Consider the following 14,119-nt stretch of genomic DNA (forward strand, 5'->3'; position numbering starts at 1 on the left):
TTTCCAATTAAGGGCAATTTAGCGTAATCAATCCACCTACCGTGCACATTTTTGGGTTGTGGGGGCGAAACCCACGCAAACACGGGGAGAATGTGCAAACTCCACACGGACAGTGACCCAGAGGATCGAACCTGGGACCTCAGCGCCGTGAGACTGCAGTGCTACCACTGCGCCACCGTGCTGCCCTGGCACCGGAAATACTGGCCCTACACAATAGGATGTTGTGGTTTATGTATTTCCGAGATATAAATAATTTGGTTGGAGTCCATGTTTGTCGCAAATTATGCATGTTATGTTGTAATGAATGAGCACAGGGGGCTGCATTTTCTTAGTCCCAAAGTGAAATACGTGAAATTTTGTAATGAGCTGTAAGTGCACTATGGAAAGCTACTTTTACAATGATTGTCTTTTCTAATGAACGTTGCTTTCTCAAATTTGTATACCACCAATCGTTCTTCCCATAATTGAATAGTGGGATCATTGAATTAAAATAAAATGTCTGTACACAGATTTCAATAGTAGAACCAAACATTATCACAATTTGAGCAGTATACATCAATATAACACACGACAACGAACTGTCGTATCATAGAATACATTTTTAACAAAATATCACCAGTATGGTATTTAGAACTGTATAATGTGGGACCTCCTATTTTGGCCTTTTCACTCACGAAGAGGCACCAAAGGATATTTGGACCAGATAATAGGAGACGGATTAAACAATTGTAAAAGTATTACGTTTAAGAAACCAATATTAAATTGTCTTATATCAAACAAAATAATATATTGTTTGCAAGATAGAAATCGTTTCTTACAAATATCTACTTCCCTGTAGAAGGATTCTAACAGAAATTCAATTTTTAGATTAAATGGGTATTTTCAATTTATTTAAAACAATTTATGAAAATCTTTTTTGTTAATTATCTTCGGCATCTTTATTGAAATAGCAAAAGATAAAATTAGATTACATTAGTAACTGTCATCAATTTGAATCTTCTAGAGCTACACTCACTGTTTTATTAACAGATTCTATTATGAGCAACATTTTGCTGGTTCTTTATTGTCCTATGTACATAAAAGTCTCAAGTTAAACAGGAATTTAGTTGTCTATCACGTTATTAGTTAAAAGGCTACGTACCTTCTTCCAAGAAGAGAGAATGCTCGTCATGTTCTGTTTCTGTAAAAGAATATCAGAAGTAAAAACATTTGCCACAAGTTTCAAAACAGGCTAAAGTACAAAAATGAATGAACACTTCAAAACATATTGATTATTAGTAGTAAGTTTACAAATATATTTATAGGATTAGGAGTTTTTCATCAACTGAAATCCGTAAAACAGCTAGAACCATTCAACTCTGTAAATATTACATCATTTTCACCCCTTTGACCTCTGAAAAGCTGATACTGTTGTGTTATCTCATTTGAAACAGATTCAAAGTTAGCTTCAGACAGGATGTCATACAAACCAGTCACATTATTGTTGAGTGCTCTGATATACTGCTGTAAAGTGGGAACAGAAAAAATTAAAGTAAAAGTTTCTGAAGACATGATCACAATACCATGCACATTTAAGCATCGTCTCAACTCTGCAGTCTCCTTTGCCTGAGAGAGAGGATGTAAGGTGATAAGTACACAATCACAATGTTCTTTTGTTTAATCTTGCGCTGACTGCAAATGGATCTATTCTCACACCCGAAAATATATAAATTTATTGTTAATAACTGGCATCCCATCTCTAATTATGAGAACTAAGATTATAGGAAAATTTCATACCATAAATGTTAATGGAATTAACATCTAAATGGAACTTTCCCAACAGCCCTGGAACAGTACTAGATTCAGTTGTTTTCCTCAGGTAGTTATTCAATACCTTAACCACATCATAAGCATGTAGGACTGTGTTGTCTTCTATAAGTCTGTTTCTCCCGACAGAGAATGTAATCATGAAGTAAGCTAAAACACTTCCTTCACTGTGAAAAAAGAAACACAGTAGATTCTATTAGAAAAACCAATTGGAAAATAACAAAACATTTACATTTATAATCTTTCAATATCTCAAAGTGTGTTCAGCTGAGTGAGAATTGTTGCCTTGTGGAAAATATCAAAAACACCACTGTTATTCAATCTTAAAGCACTTATCATAACAATTTATTTATGAATGATTAAAATCTGCAGACTTGTACTACATTCAAAAAAATTAAAAGGATTACTCAAAAACTGCTGTTAATACTTTTTGGGACATATTAAACTGTAAAGGACAATTCAGACGTAAAAACATGACATTAGTAACTTCCACCAATTTGAACCTTCTGGAGCTACACTCACTGTTTTATTAACAGATTCTATTATGAGCAATGTTCTCCCACCTGTCCTTATTTAACTACAAATAAACTAGGATGGCAGAATGAAAGTAAAATATCAACTTTGGTTTTAGTTATCCTCCTTAAACTTCAGCGATCTAAAACCCACTCTCCATATCCTTTCCTGCACCAAGTCCCTCTTAGTCACCACAGCATTCTTCACTGACCTAAATTAGCTTCCGGTTCTCCAACATCTGAAATTTATAATGCTTACACCCATGTCCAAATCTTTCTTTAACATGGTTCCCTCCCTATCTTTATAACATTCTACAATTACCCATTCATATTTTCTATCCCTCTAATTTAGTCCTCTTATACACCCCCAGCTCCCTTTCTTCCACTCCTTGACAGACTAAATAGCCTCCTCCTATGCTGTATCACTCGATGATTCAAAGATTCAGCCACTTAAGTGTCAACCTCAAGTTCCCTCACTAAACCCCAATTCGTTTTCACCACCCACTCCTCTGTAATATCCACCCTTTGATCAAATTGTTTGCCAATCCACGACATCTCTGTTTCTTTGGCTCAAGGATCATTTTCCTCACACATTGCATTCCTCACTCATCCAGCAGAGGGCAGTACAGCAGAGCTGCTGATTGGCTGTTGCGGGGGAAATTTGCATACATGCATTGTGGTCACCATAACTTGAAGGTGTACCTGTGCAAGAGACCCTAGCTGTTCAAGTAAAGGCAAGCATCCAGCAGAGGCAGTAGAGTGGAGCTGCTGATTGGCTGTTGTGGGGAAATTTGCATACGTGCATTGTGATCACTGTAACTTGAAGGTGTACCTGTGCAAGAGACCCTAGCGGTACAAGTGAAGGCAAGCATCCAGCAGAGGGCAGTAGAGCGGAGCTGCTGATTGGTTGTTGCGGGGGAAATTGGCATACGTGCATTGTGGTCACCGTAACTTGAAGGTGTACCTGTGCAAGAGACCCTAGCTGTTTAAGTGAAGGCAAGCATCCAGCAGAGGGCAGTAGAGCGGAGCTGCTGATTGGCTGTAGCGGGGGAAATTTGCATACGTGCATTGTGATCACTGTAACTTGAAGGTGTACCTGCGCAAGACACCCTAGCTGTTCAAGTGAAGGCAAGCATCCAGTAGAGGGCAGTAGAGCGGAGCTGCTGATTGGCTGTTGTGGGGGAAATTTGCATACGTACTTTGCCGTCACCTTAGCTTGAAGGTGTACCTGTGCAAGAGACCCTAGCTGTTCAAGTGAAGGCAAGCATCCTGCAGAGGGCAGTAGATTGGAGATGCTGATTGGCTGTTGTGGGTGAAATTTGCATACGTGCATTGTGGTCACCGTAACTTGAAGGTGTACCTGTGCAAGACACACTAGTTGTTCAAGTGAAGGCAAGCATCCAGCAGTAGAGCAGAGGTGCCGATTGGCTGTTGTGGGGGAAATTTGCATACATGCATTGTGGTCACTGTAACTTGAAGGTGTACCTGTGCAAGAGACCCTAGCTGTTTAAGTAAAGGCAAGCATCCAGCAGAGGGCAGTAGAGCGGAGCTGTTGATTGGCTGTAGTGGGGAAAATTTGCATACGTGCATTGTGATCACTGTAACTTGACGGTGTACCTGCAAGAGACTCTAGCTGTTCAAGTGAAGGCAAGCATCCAGCAGAGGGCAGTAGATTGGAGCTGCTGATTGGCTGTTGTGGAAGAAATTTGCATATGTGCATTGCGGTCACCTTAACTTGAAGGTGTACCTGTGCAAGAGACCCTAGCTGTTCAAGTAAAGGCAAGCATCCAGCAGAGGGCAGTAGATTGGAGCTGCTGATTGGCTGTTGTGGAAGAAATTTGCATACGTGCATTGTGGTCACCATAACTTGAAGGTGCACCTGTGCAAGACACACTAGCAGTTCAAGTGAACGCAAGCATCCAGCAGAGAGCAGTAGAGCAGAGGTGCTGATTGGCTGTTGTGGGGGATATTTGCTTATATGCATTGTGGTCACTGTAACTTGAAGGTGTACCTGTGCAAGAGACCCTAGCTGTTCAAGTAAAGGCAAGCATCCAGCAGAGGGCATTAGAGCAGAGGTGCTGATTGGCTGTTGCGGGGGAAATTTACATTCGTGCATTGTGGTCACTGTAACCTGAAGGTGTACCTGCAAGAGACTCTAGCTGTTCAAGTGAAGGCAAGCATCCAGCAGAGGGCAGTAGAGTGAAGCTGCTGATTGGCTATTGCGGGGGAAATGTGCATACGTGCATTGTCGTCACCATAACTTGAAGGTGTACCTGCGCAAGAGACCCTAGCTGTTCAAGTGAAGGCAAGCATCCAGCAGAGGGCAGTAGAGCGGAGGTGCTGATTGGCTGTTGCAGTGGAAATTTGCGTACGTGCATTGTGGTCACCATAACTTGAAGGTGTACCTGTGCAAGAGACCCTAGCTGTTCAAGTGAAGGCAAGCATTCAGCAGAGGGCAGTGCAGCAGAGCTGCTGATTTGCTGTTGAAGGGGAAATTTGCATACATGCATTGTGGTCATCGTAACTTGAAGGTGTACCTGTGCAAAAGACCCTAGCTGTTCAAGTGAAGGCAAGCATCCATCAGAGGGCAGTAGAGCGGAGCTGCTGATTGGCTGTTGCGGGAGAAATTTGCATACGTGCATTGTGGTCACTGTAACTTGAGGGTGTACCTGTGCAAGAGACCCTAGCTGTTCAAGTGAAGGCAAGCATCCAGCAGAGGGCAGTAGAGCGGAGCTGCTGATTGGCAGTTGCAGGGGAAATTTGCATACGTGCATTGTGGTCACCGTAACTTGAAGATGTTTAATTTTAACTTTTAACTTTAATTTACTAATTAATTGACGCAATGTCAGTTAGAGGGATGCAGTGCTCTGACTGTGAGATGTGGCAGGTCCAGGAGGCTTCCAGTGTCCCGGATGGCTTCATCTGCAGAAAGTGCACCCAACTGGAGCTCCTCACAGACCGCATGGTTCGGTGGAGCAGCAATTGGATGCACTGAGGAGCATGCAGGTGGCGGAAAGCGTCATAGATAGCAGTTATATAAATGTGGTCACACCCAAGGTGCAGATAGTGAAATGGGTGACCACCAGAAAGGGCAGGCAGTCAGTGCAGGAATCCCCTATGGTTGTCCCCCTCTCGAACAGGTATACCCCTTTGGATACTGTCGGGGGGATAGCCTATCAGGGGAAAACAGCAGCAGCCAGAGCAGTTGCACCATGGCTGGCTCTGATGTTCAGAAGGGAGGGTCAAAGCGCAGAAGAGCAATAGTAATAGGGGACTCTATAGCCAGGGGCACAGATAGGCGCTTCTGTGGACGTGAAAGAGACTCCAGGATGGTATGTTGCCTCCCTGGTGCCAGGGTCCAGGATGTCTCCGAACGGGTAGAGGGCATCCTGAAGGGGGAGGGCAAACAGGCAGAGGTTGTTGTACATATTGGTACTAACAACATAGGCAGGAAGGGGCCCTGCAGCAGGAGTTCAGGGAGCTAGGCAGAAAGTTAAAAGACAGGACCTCTAGGGTTGTAATCTCAGGATTACTCCCTGTGCCACGTGCCAGTGAGGCTAGAAATAGGAAGATAGAGCAGCTAAACACATGGCTAAACAGCTGGTGTAGGAGGGAGGGTTTCCGTTATCTGGACCACTGGGAGCTCTTCCGGGGCAGGTGTGACCTATAAGAAGAACGGGTTGCATCTAAACTGGAGAGGCATAAATATCCTGGCCGCGAGGTTTGCTAGTGTCACACGGGAGGGTTTAAACTAGTATGGAAGGGGGTGGGCATGGGAGCAATAGGTCAGAAGGTGAGAGCATTGAGGGAGAACTAGGGAATAGGGACAGTGTGGCTCTGAGGCAGAGCAGACAGGGAGAAGTTGCTGATCACAGCGGGTCTGGTGGCCTGAAGTGCATATGTTTTAATGCAAGAAGTATTATGGGTAAGGCAGATGAACTTAGAGCTTGGATTAGTACTTGGAACTATGATGTTGTTGCCATTACAGAGACCTGGTTGAGGGAAGGGCAGGATTGGCAGCTAAACGTTCCAGGATTTAGATGTTTCAGGCGGGATAGAGGGGGATGAAAAAGGGAGGCGGAGTTGCGCTACTGGTTCGGGAGAATATCACAGCTGTACTGCGGGAGGACACCTCAGAGGGCAGTGAGGCTATATGGGTAGAGATCAGGAATAAGAAGGGTGCAGTCACAATGTTGGGGGTTTACTACAGGCCTCCCAACAGCCAGCGTGAGATAGAGGAGCAGATAGGTAGACAGATTTTGGAAAAGAGTAAAAACAACAGGGTTGTGGTGATGGGAGACTTCAACTTCCCCAATATTGACTGGGACTCACTTAGTGCCAGGGGCTTAGACGGGACAGGGTTTGTAAGGAGCATCTAAGAGGGCTTCTTAAAACAATATGTAGGCTGTCCAACTAGGGAAGGCGCGGTACTGGACCTGATATTGGGGAATGAGCCCGGCCAGGTGGTAGAAGTTTCAGTAGGGAGCATTTCGGGAACAGTGACCACAATTCAGTAAGTTTTAAAGTGCTGGTGGACAAGGATAAGAGTGGTCCTATGGTGAATGTGCTAAATTGGGGGAAGGCTATTTATAACAATATTGGCGGGAACTGAAGAACCTAGATTGGGGGCAGATGTTTGAGGGCAAATCAACATCTGACATGTGGGAGGCTTTCAAGTGTCAGTTGAAAGGAATTCAGGACCGGCATGTTCCTGTGAGGAAGAAGGATAAATACGGCAATTTTTGGGAACCTTGGATAACGAGAGATATTGTAGGCTTCGTCAAAAAGAAAAAGGAGGCATTTGTCAGGGCTAAAAGGCTGGGAACAGACGAAGCCTGTGTGGAATATAAGGAAAGTAGGAAGGTACTTAAGCAAGGAGTCAGGAGGGCTAGAATGGGTCACGAAAGGTCATTGGCAAATAGGGTTCAGGAAAATCCCAAGGCTTTTTACACGTACATAAAAAGCACGTGGGTAGCCAGGGAAAGGGTTGGCCCACTGAAGGATAGGCAAGGGAATCTATATGTGGAGCCAGAGGAAATGGGCGAGGTACTAAATGAATACTTTGCATCATTATTCACCAAAGAGAAGGAATTGGTAGATGTTGAGTCTGGAGAAGGGTGTGCAGTTAGCCTGGGTCACATTGAGATCCAAAAAGACGAGGTGTTGGGCGTCTTAAAAAATATTAAAGTAAATAAGTCCCCAGGGCCTGATGGGATCAACCCCAGAATACTGAAGGAGGCTGGAGAGGAAATTGCTGAGGCCTTGACAGAACTCTTTGGATCCTCGCTGTCTTCAGGTGATGTCCTGGAGGACTGGAGAATAGCCAATGTTGTTCCTCTGTTTAAGAAGGGTAGCAAGGATAATCCAGGGAACTACAGGCCAGTGAGCCTTACTTCAGTGTTAGGGAAATTACTGGAGAGAATTCTTCGAGACAGGATCTACTCCCATTTGGAAGCAAATGGACGTATTAGTGAGAGGCAGCATGGTTTTGTGAAGGGGAGGTCGTGTCTCACTAACTTGATAGAGTTTTTCGAGGAGGTCACTAAGATGATTGATGCAGGTAGGGCAGTGGATGTTGTCAAAATAGACTTCAGTAAGGCCTTTGACAAGGTCCCTCATGGTAGACTAGTACAAAAGGTGAAGTCACACGGGATCAGGTGTGAGCTGGCAAGGTGGATACAGGACTGGCTAGGTCATAGAAGGCAGAGAGTAGCAATGGAAGGATGCTTTTCTAATTGGAGGGCTGTGACCAGTGGTGTTCCGCAGGGATCAGTGCTGGGACCGTTGCTGTTTGTAGTATATATAAATGATTTGGAGGAAAATGTAACTGGTCTGATTAGTAAGTTTGCAGACGACACAAAGGTTAGTGGAATTGCGGATAGCGATGAGGACTGTCAGAGGATGCAGCAGGATTTAGATTGTTTGGAGACTTGGGCGGAGAGATGGCAGATGGAGTTTAATCCAGACAAATGTGAGGGAAGGTCTAATGCAGGTAGGGAATATACAGTGGATGGTAGAACCCTCAAGAGTATTGAAAGTCTGAGAGATCTAGGTGTACAGGTCCACAGGTCACTGAAAGGGGCAACACAGGTGGAGAAGGTAGTCAAGAAGGCATACGGCATGCTTGCCTTCATTGGCTGGGGCATTGAGTATAAGAATTGGCAAGTCATGTTGCAGCTGTATAGAACCTTTGTTAGGCCACACTTGGAGTATAGTGTTCAATTCTAGTCGCCACACTACCAGAAGGATGTGGAGGCTTTAGAGAGGGTGCAGAAGAAATTTACCAGAATGTTGCCTGGTATGGAGGGCATTAGCTATGAGGAGCGGTTGAATAAACTCGGTTTGTTCTCACTGGAACGACGGAGGTTGAGGGGCGACCTGATAGAGGTCTACAAAATTATGAGGGGCATAGACAGAGTGGATAGTCAGAGGCTTTTCCCCAGGATAGAGGGGTCAATTATTAGGGGGCATAGGTTTAAGGTGAGAGGGGCAAGGTTTAGAGTAGATGTACGAGGCAAGTTTTTTACACAGAGGGTAGTGGGTGCCAGGAACTCGCTACCGGAGGAGGTGGTGGAAGCAGGGACGATAGTAACATTTAAGGGGCATCTTGACAAATACATGAATAGGGTGGGAATAGAGGGATACGGACCCAGGAAGTGTAGAAGATTGTAGTTTAGTTGGACAGCATGGTCGGCACGGGCTTGGAGGGCCGAAGGGCCTGTTCCTGTGCTGTACATTTCTTTGTTCTTTGAGTGCTTGCTGAGAAGGGGAGTACATTTTTAAAAATCTTACTGTAGGGAGTTTCCAGCTGAATCCAGTCGGAGTGACGACAGAGTGACTGTGGGTAAGTAGTAAAGATATAAATTGTTTGCTCAGGCCCAGAACAGCTGATTGCTGTTTTTGTGTGGGGCGCAGTGGTTGCTGTAAGTGTTTTATTTTTACCTGTATTTAAGTTGGGCAGTTTCTAAACCCTAGACATGACACTTGTAGTGTCCCCCACCCTTCCACCTCCTTTATCCTAAGGGGTAGAGAGAATAACAGGTAAGCTTTCTTTCTTTCTTTTTTTATCTAGAGCGGATGGCAGGAAGGGAGTGCAATGTTCCTCCTGCAGAATGTTTGAGGTGAGTGACGCCATCAGTGTCCCTGCTGATTTCATCTGTGGGAAGGGCACCCATCTCCAGCTCCTCAGAGCTGGAGCTGGATGAACTTCGGATCATTCAGGAGGCAGAGGTGGTTATACATAGAAGCTTCAGGGATGTATTTACTCCAAAGAATAAAGATAGATGGGTGACGATGAGAGGGGCTGGGATAAGCAGTCAGTACAGGGATCCCCTGTGGTCGTTCCCCTTAGTAACAAGTATACTGCTTTGGATACTGTTGGGGGGGGACGTACCAGGGGTAAGCCATGGGGTACAGGTCTCTGGCACAGTGTCTGTCCCTATTGCTCAGAAGGGAAGGGGGAGAGGAGTAGAGCATTAGTCATTGGAGACTTCATAGTTAGGGGGATAGATAGGAGATTCTGTGGGAACGAGAGAGACTCGCGGTTGGTGTGTTGCCTCCCAGGTGCCAGGGTCCGTGATGTCTTGGATCTTGTTTTCGGGATCCTTAAGGGGGAGGGGGAGCAGCCCTAAGTCGTGGTCCACATAGGTACAAACGACATAGGTAGGAAAAGGGATAGGGATGTAAGGCAGGAATTCAGGGAGCTAAGGTAGAAACTTAGATCTAGGACAAACACTTATTATCTCTGGGTTGTTACCCGTGCCACGTGCTAGCGAGATGAGGAATAGGGAGAGAGAGGAGTTGAACATGTGGCTACAGGAATGGTGCAGGAGGGAGGGTTTCAGATTTCTGGATAATTGGGGCTCATTCTGGGGTCGGGGGGACCTCTACAAATGGGATGGACTGCACCTGGACCAGAGGGGTACCAATATTCTGGGGGGGAAATTTGCGAATCCTCTTCGGGAGGGTTTAAACTAGTTCAGCCGGGGCTTGGGAACCTGAATTGTAGCTCCAGTATACAGGAGGTTGAGAGTAGTGAGGTCATGAGAAAGGTTTCAACGTTGCAGGAGTGTACTGGCAGGCAGGAAGGAAGGTGGTTTAAAGTGTGTCTTCTTCAATGCCAGGAGCATCCGGAATAAGGTGGGTGAACTTGCGGCATGGGTTGGCACCTGGGACTTCGATGTTGTGGCCATTTCGGAGACATGGATAGAGCAGGGACAGGAATGGTTGTGGCAGGTGCCGGGGTTTAGATATTTCAGTAAGCTCAGGGAAGATGCTAAAAGAGGGGGAGGGGTGGCATTGTTAGTCAAGGATAGTATTACGGTGGCAGAAAGGACGTTTGATGAGGACTCGTCTACTGAGGTAATATGGGCTGAGGTTAGAAACAGGAAAAGAGAGGTCACCCTGTTACGGGTTTTCTATAGGCCTCCAAAAAGTTCCAGAGATGTAGAGGAAATAATTGCAAAGATGATTCTGGATAGGAGCAAAAGCAACAGGGTAGTTGTTATGGGGGACTTTAACTTTCCAAATATTGACTGGAAATGCTATAGTTTGAGTACTTTAGATGGGTCCGTTTTTGTCCAATGTGTGCAGGAGGGTTTCCTGACACAGTATGTAGATAGGCCAACGAGAGGCAAGGCCATATTGGATTTGGTACTGGGTAATGAACCAGGACAGGTGTTAGATTTTGAGGTAGGTGAGCACTTTGGTGATAGTGACCACAATTCGATTACATTTACTTTAGTGATGGAAAGGGATAGGTATATACCGCAGGGCATGAGTTATATCTGGGGGAAAGGCAATTATGATGCGATGAGGCAAGACTTAGGATGCATCGGATGGAGAGGAAAACTGCAGGGAATGGGCACAATGGAAATGTGAAGCTTGTTCAAGGAACAGCTACTGCTTGTCCTTGATAAGTATGTACCTGTCAAGCAGGGAGGAAGTGGTTGAGCGAGGGAACCGTGGTTTATTGAAGCAGTCGAAACACTTATCAAGAGGAAGAAGGAGGTTTATGTAAAGATGAGACATGAAGGTTCAGTTAGGGCGTGCAAGAGTTACAAGTTAGCTAGGAAGGACCTAAAGAGAGAGCTAAGAAGAGCCAGGAGGGGACATGAAAATGAAAATTGCGTATTGTCACAAGTAGGCTTCAAATGAAGTTACTGTGAAAAGACCTTAGTCGCCACATTCCGGCGCTTGTTCGGGGAGGCTGGTACGGGAATTGAACCGTGCTGCTGGCCTGCCTTGGTCTGCTTTAAAAGCCAGTGATTTAGCCCAGTGTGCTAAACCAGCCCCTCTGGGACATGAGAAGTCTTTGGCAGGTAGGATCAAGGATAACGCTAAAGCTTTCTATAGATATGTCAGAAATAAAAGAATGACTAGGGTAAGAGTAGGGCCTGTCAAGGACAGTAGCGGGAAGTTGTGCGTGGAGTCCGAGGAGATAGGAGCGGTGCTAAACGAATATTTTTCGTCAGTATTCACAAAAGACAATGTTGTCGAGGAGAATACTGAGATTAAGGCTACTAGACTAGAAGGGCTTGAGGTTCACAAGGAGGAGGAGTTAGCAATTCTGGAAAGTGTGAAAGTAGATAAGTCCCCTGGGCCGGATGGGATTTATCCGAGTATTCTCTGGGAAGCTAGGGAGGAGATTGCTGAGCCTTTGACTTTGATCTTTAAGTCATCTTTGTCTACAGGAATAATGCCAGAAGACTGGAGGATAGCAAATGTTGTCCCCTTGTTCAAGAAGGGGAGTAAAGACAACCCCGGTAACTATAGACCAGTGAGCCTTACTTCTGTTGTGGGCAAAGTCTTGGAAAGTTTTATAAGAGATAGGAAGTATAATCATCTTGAAATGAATAATTTGATTAGAGATAGTCAACACGGTTTTGTGAAGGGTAGGTCGTGCCTCACAAACCTTATTGAGTTCTTTGAGAAGGTGACCAAACAGGCGATTCAGGGTGATTTAGTAGTTTGGATCAGAAATTGGCGAGCTGGAAGAAGACAAAGGGTGGTGGTTGATGGGAAATGTTCAGACTGGAGTCCAGTTACTAGTGGTGTCCCACAAGGATCTGTTTTGGGGCCACTGCTGTTTGTCTTTTTTATAAATGACCTGGAGGAGGGCGTAGAAGGATGGGTGAGTAAATTTGCGGATGACACTAAAGTTGGTGGAGTTGTGGACAATGCGGAAGGATGTTACAAGTTACAGAGGGACATAGATAAGCTGCAGCGCTGGGCTGAGAGATGACAAATGGAGTTTAATGCAGAAAAGTGTGAGGTGATTCATTTTGGAAGGAATAACAGGAAGACAGAGTACTGGGCTAATGGTAAGATTCTTGGTAGTGTGGATGAGCAGAGAGATCTCGGTGTCCATGTACATAGATCCCTGAAAGTTGCCAACCAGGTCGAGAGGGTTGTTAAGAAGGCGTGCGGTGTTTCGGAGCCATGAGGTCCTGTTCCAGCTATACAAAACTCTGGTGCGGCCGCATTTGGAGTATTGCGTGCAATTCTGGTCGCCGCATTATAGCAAGGATGTGGAAGCATTGGAAAGGGTGTAGAGGAGATTTACCAGAATGTTGCCTGGTATGGAGGGAAGATCTTATGAGGGAAAGCTGAGGGACTTGAGGCTGTTTTCGTTATCTGATCAGAGGATTAGATAGGGTGAACAGTGAGAGCCTTTCCCCTCAGATGGTGATGTCTAGCATGAGGGGACATAGCTTTAAATTGATGGGAGATAGATATAGGACAGATGTCAGAGGTAGGCTCTTTACTCAGAGAGTACTCAGGGCGTGGAATGCCCTGCCTGCAACAGTAGTGGACTCGCCAACACTAAGGGCATTCAAATGGTCATTGGATAGACATATGGACGATAAGGGAATAGTGTAGATGGGCTATAGAATGGTTTCACAGGTCGGCTCAACATCGAGGGCCGAAGGGCCTGTACTGCGCTGTAATGTTCTATGTTCTATGTTTGTGAAGTGCCTTTAAACGTAAAATTTGCTACATAATTGCAGCCAACAACAGTTGTTGTTAAGTTGAGATTGTTGTTGTTCATTAATGTTTGCTTTTGAAATGTTGTCAAGTTTGTATATCCTTTCAGGATTTCTATTTCATTTTGTTGAAAGGAACCCCTTGTTGCCAAAGAGTGAAAGCATAATATTCACCAGCGATGTCATCAATAAACTCCAACGCCCAGGATTTTAAACATATTCAATACATTGTGACCCCAGCTCTAGGGTTCAGTGAAGGAGACTGCATCATTAACTGATTGTTAAAAACCTCTAAATGGATGTTAGATTAGAAACAAGCTAACATTGAAAAGTCTAAATCAAGTTTTGGACTTGAAGGGAAAACCATCGTATGAGAACATAGAGAAATGGATTCCTACCTAAAGGAGATGACATTGACACTGACAAAACGTTGTGCCAACTGTGATCTTCTAAACATCTCAGCCAACTGCCGAACACATAAAATAAAATAAAATAAACCAAAGCTAGCAATTCAATTCTAACTCCCAACTACTTCTAAGTAACAAGCTTGTATCCTAGTTAAAACTAAACTACGTTTTCATGTTAATGAGTATGTTGTGGATAACATATCTCATAAAGATTCATTATCTTTTTGCCACACCATAAAATATGTGCATTAACAGGGGAGGAATCATGTGGCGATTAATCTGTAACAATAAATTTAGGACTTTGAATATTATGGTTTCTAGCTTGTACTAAAATTGGCCAAGCGAGCATTTTTTTTAAAAATCAAAGAGTTTCAAGTGGAAGTTATGTTGAGGATAAGTTGAGTTTTAA

General features: G+C 44.6%; 1 protein-coding gene across 1 annotated transcript in view; it reads right to left on the reverse strand.

Annotated features, from left to right (window-relative positions):
- Nucleotides 1–14,119, reverse strand: part of LOC140427856 (suppressor of tumorigenicity 14 protein homolog) — a 318,812-nt gene that overhangs the window by 256,041 nt on the left and 48,652 nt on the right. The window contains exons 4-6 of the mRNA XM_072513648.1: nucleotides 13,702–13,769; nucleotides 1,777–1,973; nucleotides 1,142–1,180 (exon numbers count right to left, since the gene is read on the reverse strand). Coding sequence (XP_072369749.1) covers nucleotides 1,142–1,180; nucleotides 1,777–1,973; nucleotides 13,702–13,769 — 304 coding nt within the window. The remainder of the gene's footprint in view (nucleotides 1–1,141; nucleotides 1,181–1,776; nucleotides 1,974–13,701; nucleotides 13,770–14,119) is intronic.

This window comes from Scyliorhinus torazame, chromosome 8, assembly GCF_047496885.1.
Source record: "Scyliorhinus torazame isolate Kashiwa2021f chromosome 8, sScyTor2.1, whole genome shotgun sequence".
Taxonomy (NCBI): domain Eukaryota; kingdom Metazoa; phylum Chordata; class Chondrichthyes; order Carcharhiniformes; family Scyliorhinidae; genus Scyliorhinus; species Scyliorhinus torazame.